Genomic DNA, 14,233 nt, shown 5'->3' with positions numbered 1-14,233 from the left:
AATTAATTAACCTCGCATCGCGCTAATAATGATAATACTATAATGCGACGAAAAGTTTAAACGCATAATATTGTAAGAATTTCAGTGAATCCAATGTAAAATCTTATTGGTATTTTAATATGTTATTAAAAAATTGTATAGAATGTGAGTGTGCTAATATTATATACCAATGATTTTGAAATTATAATACATTTTATTGTACTGAAACAATATTTAATTGATATAATAAAGCTTTGTGATATAGTTAATCTATAACAATAATCTTAAAATATAATGAATCAAAAGGTTGCAAGATTTTAAAGTAACTGATAATTCCATCAATATATATATATATATATTATTATTATTATTATTATTATTATTATTATTATTATTATGTTAAAATATAGGAAAGAGATGATAAGGCTATATAAGCAAAAGTTAAAACATGGATTTGATGAAAAATATGAATCCTTCTTCATCCAAATCTTTCTTATTACCTTAGAGTGCTCGTTGTTTTGTTGTGATACGTATTATTATTCTATGAATGTATTATAATAGAAAAAAATCATATTAAATCTAATAAATTAGTTCAGGTATATCAGCGATACGGATTCTTCAGAAGAAAGTTTAATTGAGAAAGTTTAATGCATCACTATTCTGATGCATTAGAGATATTATAATGCATAAGTTAAGCACACAAGATATTTTCATAATAATTCCTATTAGACGATAATTATCTAATCTATGAAGTGTAAAAACTCATATATAAATCATTAATATATACAAATAAACGCTAGAATTATTATTAGTCAAATAATATTGTCAAGATTACTTTCACTTTTATATTTCCGATAAAATATTAATATATGTATGAATATTTCTATATATGAGATCTTCCTAAAACGTTTTTGTAATATATTTTACCCTTTGGTACTGACAAATTAATAAACTAAAAAATGTTAAATCTCTGTTATTCATAGAAAGCCAAACAGTTTTGCAATAGACTATAATTATTAAACAAATTAAGCATAATGGAATTTAGTTGTCGGAATGAAAAAAAAAGAAGAAGATCAAATTATATTTTCATACGCTACCATATTCCTTTGGCATAATGACACTAGAAAGGTAAAAGGTTTAATATTTTTTTCTAATTAAAAATTTCTGCAACTACTTGTACTTAAGTCTCATCAGCAGACTTATTGTACAATATTTTCCCCTTACATTGCATAAGCTTATATGGCGCTATGTTTCTCTAATGTGCGTGCGAATGTATGGTATTATATAGTTTGCAAACACCAGCTAAATGAATAAACAAACTATAGTTTTCAATTTTCTTTTAATGATACAGCAAAATTATGGAATGAAATAAATGTACTCTCAATTAATAAAAAAAAAAAAAAATAAAAAAAAAGAAAAACATAGGGAATGTTGTTTATTATGTAAAAGGGGATAGTTAATGAATAAATAGAATAAAATAATAAAACTTTTTAGTATAATTAACAAAATAAAAGAGATTCTATACAGTATATAATAAATTTAAGAATATTTTTTATGATGAACTGTTATTAGACAAATAAGCATCACATTTATAAATTATACTTATATCCTGTTCATCAATAGTAAGATGAAAGAACTCAATTTCGAAATATAAATTTAATCTGAAATTTTAATAGATTTTTTCATATTTTACAACGCCTATTTTTAACATTGATTTCATTATTTTTACAACCAATGCTTTTAACATACTCCCAGAATGCTAGTAATGACAAATTTTTCATTAATTATCTTGGAGTATTAAAGGAAATTTCTAATTGCCAAAAAATGTTATATATATATATATATATATATATATGTTTAGCTATTACAAAGTTTTGCGTCATTACGTTTGCTTTAGATTATTAAATTTCAAGATAATTTAAAAGAATGTTTATATTTCCTGTATCTGTATACATACACCTTCATAAAATCACGAGCTTAAGAAAGTACAAATTCTTTACGTGACTCTTCTCTTGCCACTTATTTCTTTTATTTCGCCTATAGCAAGACATGAAATTTATCGAAGAAGGCTGCTGACATTACATCAGTTAATTATCAGTAATGGTGCATCCAAAGGGAAAAAAATAAAAATTATTAGCTACGAGAGCAAAGACCAGAAGCAGGTAAGCTTAATTGGTAAATGGAGGAGGCATTGTTGATGATTAGGAGAAGGTGATGGAGACGGAAAGAAGCAGATGTCGTTTCAACTTAAGCTACCATAGGCCTGATTGATACAGTCAACCTGATTAAATTCACACGAGAGAATTTCTAATTCTATCTATATACCAAATAAATACCAAAATCAATGGATTTATTGTTCATTTTCTTGGATTTATTGATATTTCTCACTAGATATCAATAACGACAATAATCATAATCCGCCCCTTTAGTTAGAAGTTTGTTCTAATATATGAAAAGAATGTACAAATTGAACGGAACAAAAGCAAACGATAATTAAATAAAAGAGCCGATGAGTTAAGCGAGAGAAAGTACTGAAATAGATGCTGTTCCGCTGTTAGGTGGTGAAAAGCCAAGCTTCACCATCGTTGAAACTATTTTCTTCCTCACTCGCAATACTGCCAAGCCTGATAAAGAAAAATAAAGTTCTCTCGAGTAACGACACATGCGCTGACGTTGCGGATATTAGCTTCTGGCACGAAACAAAAGAAAAAATCGTTAGAAAAAATAAAAGGTGTGTACTTTATCAGAACTAGAATGATGCACAAACTTCCTCCTTACCTTCGCTCCTTTTATTCTGAGTGTACCAAATGAGTGAAGAAAACAAACTGAAGCTCATGAGTGCCAAATTTAATTAAATGGCTGGATATTCTTGTCACGATTGAATTAATGATCATGTGACGTAGCAATGACGATTTTCAGCCAGGATATTCCCTTGTTAAAAACGCGACTACCGCAGAATGACGCATGTCGTTGATTCAATTTTAATTTACCTTTTCCTAGTCATTTATTATGCTCTCTATAATGAGTTATTGGATAGAAAAAGTGATGGATGCTCCGTGCATTATTAATTAAATAGAAGAAACTAGTTGAAATATATACGTAGTAGGTAAATGTGACAATGATAAGTATGATAACAATTTTTATTTATATAAAAATTAAATTATTTATATATATATATATATATATATATATATATATATATATATAACTGTAGTCATTACTTTTGACAATTGTTAGTAGATTTTATTAAGTTACAATATTCCTGTGTATACTTGTATATCTCAATACGCGCGAAAATTTTCTATTATAAATTTTGATTTGAATATAATTAATTTTATATCGTTTGATTATTTTCTCCAATTTACATTAATTACCTTTAAATAAATCATAAACTATTTTCTATCCATTGTGTTTCAAATAACAATCAGTATATTGATTAAATAAAACAATTCACTAGCAATTCTATTATGTATAACACGAACGTTATATTAAATTTATTTCACATTTTTTTCATGTAAAAGTTACGTTATTAAAATTAACATAAAGTAAATTAATTATTAATAGATGATATTTAAGTAAAATATTTTTTCTTGTTGTTGATGATTTTAACGCTACGATGTAGTCGAGTAAATGCGATAAAAGAAATACAATATCCGTAGGTCTATTATAATTTTGAGAATATAAAAGTTCGATCCATCCAACTTTCTTAGCAACAACAAGAGAAATAAAGTTTATTGTTAAGTATTACTTTTCTTAAACGTTTTTTGCCTTTTCCTTCTCCCATTCGATGCTCACTATTTCTCAACTTGCTTACAATCTACATGTGTGTGTGTGTGTGCGTGCGCGCGTGCCCGCGCTCGCGTGTGTTTTTTTTGTTCCCACCGGGCATCATCTTACTCTTCCACTTTCTATTTCTTGAGCGTATGAGTCTTTAACTTTTACAAGTTAAAAGTTTATCTATAAAATGATATATATATATAAAAAAAAAAAAAAAACCAATGACTGCGGCCAGAGACAATCGAGAAAACTCGAGAATCGTTTTAAAAAATCTACAAAAATTACAATCTTCAATTTTTTTATAGTATACATTATTATTATTGGCTTAGTCTAAAGTATTTATATGGTTGTTATTTTATGAAATTACATATCCAATCTAAACAAGCTTTAAGACTGAGAAAGCAACTTATATATATATATATATATCAGAAAATACACATAACTGATTCAAAAGATAATATATTAATAAAAAAATTAACAGTTCTCTTTAATCGTAAATGGTTCTTCAAATTATGTAGCAGTTTGATTGCAAACATTTATAACACGAAATTATGATAAAATCATAGTCCAAGATGTTACTGTGTAACAAAGTCAATTCATACACTTATTATTTTTATGTAATTTTCTTGTCGATATAAAGTCACATTATATATTATAAAATTATTAAATATAATTCCTTAAAAGTTAATTAAAAGACTCGCTAATTATAATAAAATCTGTAATTAATTATAAGTTTTCAGCTCATTATCAATAAATATATTACGCAATTTCATAATAATTGAATTAATTTTTCAGAGAACCAATACTCTCATACCAATATGTTTATCGGATATATTGCATAATGAAATTTATATTTTCAATATAAATTTGACTTTTAACATTTTATTCTCTTTATAGAATGAAGATGAAGTGGTCATTGATGCTTACGTGCTTTCTACTCCCGCATTCATGTATTTTTGGTGCATCAGGTTCACGTACGTATAATCTACACATACATGTCCACACTTACATTAATCATTATATATCAATTTGTATATTTAAATTATTTATGAATTAATTTACTAAGCATTCTTTAAAGCTGTACACGTCATGTGATCATTAATCAATCATATTTTCTCTTGCTTTTAACAATATTATTATATTGTCAGTAGGCGGACGACGGCACTTCAATTCATTCATTTTTATCTATATGATTAAAAATAAGATTTAAAAATTTTTGTAAGTACGCGTGCAATAAATAAAATAGATTCTTAGCAATTTATTATTTTTCAAAAATTCGATTATAAATTAATTTTTTAATGTATTTGTGATATTTATTTTTTAATTTGTAAAATTAATTTTATCATTAAAATATATTTCACTGGCTCACATTTTTTCCAATTCTACATTTTATATATTTTAAATTCTGATCGTTCGTCATCGGATTATTTTCATGTAATTTATCATTCAAAATCATGTTAGTTATAGTTGCGCATTCAGGATTGGCTCGGAATAATTTAATTAAGTTTTCCTCGACGGATCTCTTAACAAAAGACCGACCTGACAGTATGAAATGATTGTCAAGACGATATCACTTGACCATTGCAATGGACGCAATGTATTATATTATCAAATAAGCATTATAATTAAGGAAACTTGTTGACAAAATGTTGTATAAGCCATGATTATTTTCAAACATGTAAATCATCGATTTTATAACAATTCAGAATAATTTACAATATTAATATTGTAAGTGATAACTCAATTATATTTCATTAAAATATATTGTTAGAATATAAATATATAAATTATTAAAGGATAAAAATTTTTAAAAAAAAAGTATGTATTAATAGCATGCATATTATTTATAAAAATTATGAAAATAATGTACTTATATTATAAAGTATAGAAAAACTTTATGAAATTAATGGAAACAGCTACTTGTAGAACTCATTTTGTCTTAAACGTTTTTTTCTTTTTTTTTTCTTTCTTTTTTTTTTTTTTTTTTTTTAAGTAAAATTCGCTTTCCAAGTATAATAATGCAAAGATTATATCGAAACTCTTGCATTGATCATTTGACAACTACAAAACTGGAACAGGACATGTAATACATGTATTGTAAGCAAAAAGTTTTAACATTTGTTTTAATATAAGTTTTCTCAAAAGTTCTTTCTTCTTTATATTCACAACTTTTAAATCGAGGCCTGGATCGACTTGAAATATTTTTTTTTTTAAATATATTAAATGTGTCAATATCGCGTTAAACCCAAATAAATCTGTTAATAGTTTCTTTACAAAATAATATTTATAAAATATAGGAAAGTATAAGTAACTAAGTCTTAACACCATAAGAGCAGAATTATAATTCAATTAAAATGCAAAGTTAATGTTGTTCAAGCTTTGAATATACAACATATTAATTTTTTTTATATATAGCTGATAATTTTTTTAAAAAATATTTATAATATTCTAAGGAATTTATAAATAATCTAATATATCTGTACTATAATTACTTTATTTACTGTTTCATTAAAAAAGTTTTTCATAAAAATCGAATGCTAAACATAAAATATATAATGTGAACTTTACATGAATTAATTTTATATCTATAAATAGTTTTTAAATATTATACAAGATATATTATAGATATATTATAGTATTATATTACATACTATTATCAGAGACAGTATTTATCTCTAATACTACATTATAAAAATTACATTACTGTATTCGATCATTCTACGATTATTTTATATTATGATATTGTAATCATCATAATGTAATTGTGTAAGGCTCATTTTTATCTAACATTAGGGGTTATAATTTGAAATTCATTAAAATTAATTTGTTAAAAGTCAGTTATCAATTGTAGTTTTAATGACTTTCTAATGTTTTTCCATAACAAGTCTTTGTAAACATATTATTTCAATATATACATATATGTGTATATTATATAGAGTTTTCTCCGTCTATAATTTTGCACATTATAAAGATGAGGAATAATCGATCGATGTTCATTTTATGCTGATGAAATTTCAATTTAACTATAATTAATTGACAAACAGCGAAAGCTTAACATTCCATTCATAATAATGTGATGGAATTTTCTGAACTCATTTCTGGTAAAAAGACAATTTTCATTAATTACGGCAGCTGTCAATTTACTTTAAACGATCGAAAAATTGCCGACAACTAGCAACCGATTTAAAAACGCATTAACAAAGGACTAGCAAACGAGGAAACTAAATCGCTTCTACTCCTCTTCGGATAGAAGCGTCTTTCACGAATGCTGAGAAACGCCGACGATTGTCTTGAAAGTTATAAAAAGAAATTAGGCGATCCCCAGTGGCACGCGATTAGGTACTTGGAGTAAGAGGTACCGTCCGCTCGAGATTTCGAACTCCTTTCCCAGTCCACTTTTCGATTCCTCTTCGTTAGCTCGGCACGACCCTCCCTTTCACTTTTTCTCCTTCCCTCTACTTATCGGTTTGTACGCTCTTTTCTTCCAACTCTCATTCCCGCACTCTCTCACTCTCTCACTCTCTCTCTCTCTCTCTCTCTCGCTCTCTCTCTCGCTCTCTCTTTTACATTCTTTATAAACACTATTGTGAGAAAGTCGGGAATATGCTCGCTTGATATTCATATTGACAAAGACAAATACATTCGACTAATTATCTCATTCAACTACATCATAATATTCTTTAGTCCTGAATATTCATTATACCTATTAATTTCATATTTATAAATATTCGATATATAATTGAGAGGTTAAAATTGCTTTTTAATGAATTTACCCTCGATTATTTGAACAACAATCAATGCCGAAATGAGAGCAAAATTTCTTTCTCTCGAACATGGAATATTCATTTTAGAGATGAAAAGTTTGCTGCATCCGCTGGACTTCATTAAATTAAACTCGTATACAATCATCCGGATCAAAAGACCGGCTGTAACAAATAATTACCGAAATCCTGTAAAAATATTCCCATGTATTTTAGTTTTGCTCTCCTTCCTTTCGATATTTCTATAATGAAAGAAGCGCCAATGGGCAATAAAAATTTATAAAAAGCTTATTATGCTATCTCAATCGCGTTTACTAATATATATATATATATATATATATATATTGAAAAGTACTTTACACTCACTTAGCACACTCACCATATCCTTTAATTAATATTAAATTTAATTTACATTAATTACATTACACTAAATTAATTTACAATTGAATTTTTCTTTATTCATCTTTTACTCGTTCGCTAAATAACGTTTAATTGTATCGAATTTTTTATTTCATCAAATATTTCATTTCCATGATACATTTATTGCACACTAAGATTCATGAGTTTATATTGTAAATTATATATTTCACGTATTTTTTACTTCTTTTTTCTATTATTTGCAAATTAATTAACTTTTGTGGAAAAGATCCTACGGTTGATTTGTACCCAATGGCTTCCTCCAAATCTTAGGGTGTAACATACGATTACTGTACAATATACTTCCTTAAATTTCTTTCTCTCTCTCTCTCTCTCTCTCTCGGTATCTACGACCCTGTCGGCTTATATATCTTTACTGACGACTACGTTCGATCGATGCAAAATGAAGCGTACGCAAATCAGAAAATATAACGTCCAATGTATCAAAACATTTTTCTACGCTTGTACGTTTGATACGAGCAACGGGCATTTCATTAATTTATATTTGACGAAAATTTATATCGAATATGGTAATTAGTGAAATCCTCCAGCTAATTAACCGAGTCAATTTATCCAGCGATTTGTCGCCTAATAACCAGTATTTAGTTCAATAAATAGAATAAGAGAAAGCAGAACAAACAAAGAAAGACAAAGAGTCAGGGAGATAGAGAGTGAGAGCTTCGCTTAAGTTTCACCGGGTTGAGTTTCATGGTGGCTCCTGCATTGAAATTATAGGAGTTGCTTGTGCGTTAGACCGATTGTTATCAAACCAGCCAACTATGTACCATAGATATACACATCGATAAAGAAAGAAATATTAAATAAGAATAGATTGAAAGTGTTTGGTGTAGAGAATTTAAGATAATTTACTTTGATGCAACTTAATTCATAATATAAAAATCCGGTCTCACTATTGTTAATTATTTATAATTTAATTAATGAGCGAACATTCATTAAAAACTTTGCTATATTCATAGATTTTTTCCACCATTTGTTTCTCTTCAATTCCTTAGTTACAGTGATATGTTGAAAAACAATGTAATTTTCCATTTTCATTGATATTTGTAAGTACGATAAATATGGAAAATCTATGATAAATTGAACCATAATTTTTTCTTCTTTTCTTTTTTGCTATATTACCGTACATTACACTAATAATAAATATTTTTCCAATTATAATTTATGTTCACGTAAATGCAGATGTGTAGAAATGCTTTTGTACATAGTCCTGCGCGCACACGTTTTTATGCAGTAGTAATCAATATTTTAATAATATCCTGCAACATGCCTCATAATAAATCAAATCTTATATATGTTGAAATATAACCGTAAACACTATAAAACACTGTAACATAAACAAAATAGTAATAATAATAATAATAATAATAATTATGATGATGATGATGATGATGATGATGATGATGATGATGATGATGATGATGATGATGATGATGATGATGATGATGATGATGATGATGATGATGATGATGATGATGATGATGATGATGATGATGATGATGATGATGATGATGATGATGATGATGATGATGATGATGATGATGATGATGATGATGATGATGATGATGATGATGATGATGATGATGATGATGATGATGATGATGATGATGATGATGATGATGATGATGATGATGATGATGATGATGATGATGATGATGATGATGATGATGATGATGATGATGATGATGATGATGATGATGATGATGATGATGATGATGATGATGATGATGATGATGATGATGATGATGATGATGATGATGATGATGATGATGATGATGATGATGATGATGATGATGATGATGATGATGATGATGATGATGATGATGATGATGATGATGATGATGATGATGATGATGATGATGATGATGATGATGATGATGATGATGATGATGATGATGATGATGATGATGATGATGATGATGATGATGATGATGATGATGATGATGATGATGATGATGATGATGATGATGATGATGATGATGATGATGATGATGATGATGATGATGATGATGATGATGATGATGATGATGATGATGATGATGATGATGATGATGATGATGATGATGATGATGATGATGATGATGATGATGATGATGATGATGATGATGATGATGATGATGATGATGATGATGATGATGATGATGATGATGATGATGATGATGATGATGATGATGATGATGATGATGATGATGATGATGATGATGATGATGATTATGATGAAAATGCTGATGATGATAATAATAGTGCTTGGAAGGAAATAAAGATGGATTTGATGCATTCAAGTAGAAAGATTGCAAAGCATTCATCGTGGGGTGAGAAAATGACAAAGAGCGACAGAAAATGGAAGTGGCAAAAGCAAGCACTCGTGTATAAATCTTGGATTTAGCTTCACTTCATCGCTTGCTTCGAAAGACTAATACCGAATGAACACGAATGTATCTTTGACGAGAATGACGAGACGCCGTTACAATAACGACCATCTTATTTTGGATATTAAGCCCGAGTAGAGTAGCTACGACAGCAATATCCCGGATAAAATCTTGGTTCAATGGGAAAGTGCCTTGTGTTGTGAACACGAGTGCATCGCTTACACTTTATCTTTCTTCTTTTTTTATTATTATTATTATTATTATTATTATTTTCATATCCCCCGTCCCCCGCCCCCTCCTTCTTCATTTCTACACCCTTTTCGACTCCGACGACTATTTGGCCAATTTCAAGTGTTGCTAGGCGATCGTCATTTGCGCGCAAAGTTGCAATGTTTGCATTTCTTTCTATAAGCGTCCAAGTGAAAATTTAGAGATTCGCTGATCTGTTCATAAGCGTGTCAATTTAATTTAATCTAACAGTAGTAATTTAAGTATTTGTAGGAATCGTTTGTGAACGTTACAGAGGAATTACGGTTGGAGTGTAAATTAAATTCTTATCTAATATAAATTTATATAGCATTCGCGATAAATTTATGTGTTAAAATTTAATGATTCTTATATAATTATCTGTGCCCGCTCGAAATTTAGCTTAAAAAATTGCCAAAAATGAATATATCATATATATTTATATATAAATTTACGGTACTTTTAACGACGCGTATATGGAACGTAATTTTTGTATTTATGATCATTATGCGTAGCTGCATCGAGCGATTGGCGACACGAAATTCTCTACGTTTCTCGTTCAATGAATCGAAATGATCGGATTAATAGTAATCAATTAGCCATGTCGTGAAAATTTATCCATCCGTCGTAGAATAATAAATCCCGTTTATTTATCGTTAACCTTTAGATTCGAATAAACTAAATGACGATGCTCGATCCAGCTTCCGTTGAATTGATACAAGCCGATTCAACTTTGTAATCCTCTCTCGTGTTTTGTAACAACTCGTTCAGATTTAATTTTTGTATCTGAGTTAATTAATTGTTATTATGCAGATCGCATGCTTATCTGCATTAAAACTAAAACTACTAGTGACCAAACAAATTATATAGTTAATCGGCTATTTCGTAATTAAATCATTCTTAGAGTACTTCATAATTTCAATTAAGAAAGATTTTATTTAAATTAATATTAAATATATGGCTGAAAATAATTATATGCTAATCAGCATAATATTCGTAATCCTTGGGCTTTATATATATATAATACAAGTTAATATAATAATGTTTATAATAGCTTATTCTACCTTTCAATACATAAAATATTTTATGTTTACTGAGGCGTTAAAGTAATGAAAATATTTGCATTTAATGTATAATATTGATTTTTTACAAACTCCAAATCAAGCGATAAAAATATCTGGAATTTTTTTAATACATTATCTATATATATATATATATATATATATATATATATATATTATAATATTATTATCAATTTAAAGATTTTATTCTAGATATTCGGATATTTATTGGCTCACTATTTTAAAAAAGTGCAGGATAGAAGTATTTTTGTATTACACTATAATAATTCGCTACACGTTATTCATAATTACTAATTTTATAATTTTAAGTGTAATAACAAAAATATGTTCATAAAAAGTATAATGTACTTTTGACAAATTTTTTATCAAAATGATAGATTCGGAAATCTACAATGATTCACTTAATTATATGTCAGCAATTTATATTTCTGCAAAAAAAAAAATTATATGTTAATATTGTTATTTCTTTTTTGTTGTTTTTTTTTTTTTTTTTTTTTTTTTTTTTTTTTTTTTTTTTTATAAGCTTTTAAATATATATTTTTAACCATTTTAATTTTTGACATATTAATGAATTTTAAATGAATACACGTGCACGCATGTAAAATAATAATAATAATAATAATAATAATAATATAATTATAAAGTAGTTTGGATTTATTAATATCTACTTGTTTAAAAAATCTTGTATCTTTAAAATTTTTATCGATAAAAAAATTGGATTAATTTCTCTTTAACACGGAAATTCGATTGAAACTTTTTTACGCTAATGAAAATTATTAAAAAATTCTTTTTGTACATTTAATCGTGTACTAACTTTGCTTTAAAATATTTCAAACACGATTAGATTTATTTTTAGAAATGATTTTTTTCAAAACTCTAACATTCTACACGAAACACTGACTTTTATTTTCCTTACATATAAAAACCAACTATGACTCATTTGAAGAATACATGTTTTATTATCACATAAGCTTAGATTGCTAATCCCTGCCTACTTTCCTGTACAACGATTATTCACTTCAAGATATTCAAGAGATCAGGGCAAATGATCGGAGGGTTGAGATCTTACTTTGATTGTCTCTTTTTTCCTTTATTCCTCTTCTTTTTTACGAACAATTTTTGCTCTGCTCTAGTAGTATTTCACATTTACTCATGTCAATGTAGTCTATTTCAATTTCACAAGAGATCCATGTCCCATACATCTTTTGATCTATATTTTCCTATTCGGTTATACTGCTTAAGGGATTCCTGAGTTCAAGCCATACCGATATCAATCTTCCTTCGAAGTTTAACTGTTAGAGATCTTTTTGATAAACAAATTAGTAGCCTGGAATGATTTTCATGTATATTACATCAATAATAATAGCAATTGTCACATCAAAGTATGAACGATTAAAAAGAAAAAGAAAATTTAATATTGTAATGTTTAAAAAAGAAAAGGGAAACTAATTCATTATGCAATAACTAAATGTGACTATCAAATATGTTTAATAAATTTATATTCTGTATAATTGACATAGTAATGGTCTAGAGAAAATAATTCAATTGTGGATCATTGCATTAAAATAAATCGTACATCTTCCCTATTAAGTAAAAAATTTCTATATAGCTCTTGAAATTCAACAGATAGAATACATTTCGTTTGCCTTGGCTGCATTTCTGCACAACTACATATGCTCGTTATTTACGACACCGCGTTTTCGTATTTCAGTTAATCTCATTGTGCAAAATATGAGTGCTTTCAGAGTCATAGAGGCATCGATGCTTTGAAAGTTAACTTGTTGCTTTGACATGCCACTAGACTACTAGATTCCAATTAAATTTTTAGCTCTCTATATCCGGTAATGCACATGTGCACTTTTGTAGATGGAGTTGACTCTTTTTAGTGCACTTTCGAGGAAATTATTATCTTTCGAGGCAGTTGATTTGATAAATTATTATTACAAATATTTCCTGTAAATTGTAAATATTTGGCATTACATGGAGGCGTTAGATTTCGTGCCACGATTATCAAATGAAGCGGAGGCTTAAAGTATATACGAATGAATAGAGTTTCTTACTCTTTTTCCTATTTTCCTTCGCGATATCCATAAATAGTCTATCCACATTATATTATAGACAACGACATAATTTTTATCCATTATTTCACTTTTAACGTAAGACATAATAACGTAAAAATTACGATTTAAGTTAAGAACTGATTATTAAGATAAAATAACAAAAACCGAAATTTACAATAGATATTACATCGAGCGATATTATGCTGAAGAGATAGTTGATTTAAGAGAAATGTTTAGGATAAATATAAATACTCCTCTACATATAACACTGTACACATACACTTGTCTCGACATATGAAATCTACTACACGAAATGTATTTATTATACATGTATATACATTAATTAGTCGTTCTTTATCCTTTATTTGAAAATCATTTATATTTAAAATTTATAAAATACATAACTTTATATTATTTATTCTTAAAATGAAATATAATTAATAATTTCTCCCAACAGGTGTAAACATAAAACGCTTATATTAATATTTACTTGCCACATTGATGTAACGCATCTCTCAATTATA

At 27.4% G+C, this 14,233-nt stretch overlaps 1 protein-coding gene across 1 annotated transcript in view; it reads left to right on the top strand.

The window, feature by feature from the left end:
• The window catches only part of LOC105365392 (uncharacterized), a 317,257-nt gene that overhangs the window by 188,833 nt on the left and 114,191 nt on the right, over positions 1 to 14,233 (top strand). Inside the window, exon 2 of the mRNA XM_011503534.1 lies at positions 4,654 to 4,730. Within this exon, the coding sequence (XP_011501836.1) occupies positions 4,655 to 4,730 (76 nt within the window). The 5' untranslated portion in view covers position 4,654. The remainder of the gene's footprint in view (positions 1 to 4,653; positions 4,731 to 14,233) is intronic.

This window comes from Ceratosolen solmsi, unplaced genomic scaffold (assembly GCF_000503995.2).
Source record: "Ceratosolen solmsi marchali unplaced genomic scaffold, CerSol_1.0 scaffold33, whole genome shotgun sequence".
Classification (NCBI taxonomy): domain Eukaryota; kingdom Metazoa; phylum Arthropoda; class Insecta; order Hymenoptera; family Agaonidae; genus Ceratosolen; species Ceratosolen solmsi.
Note: the sequence above shows the minus strand (reverse complement) of the source record. Positions and strands in the feature narration are given on the sequence as shown.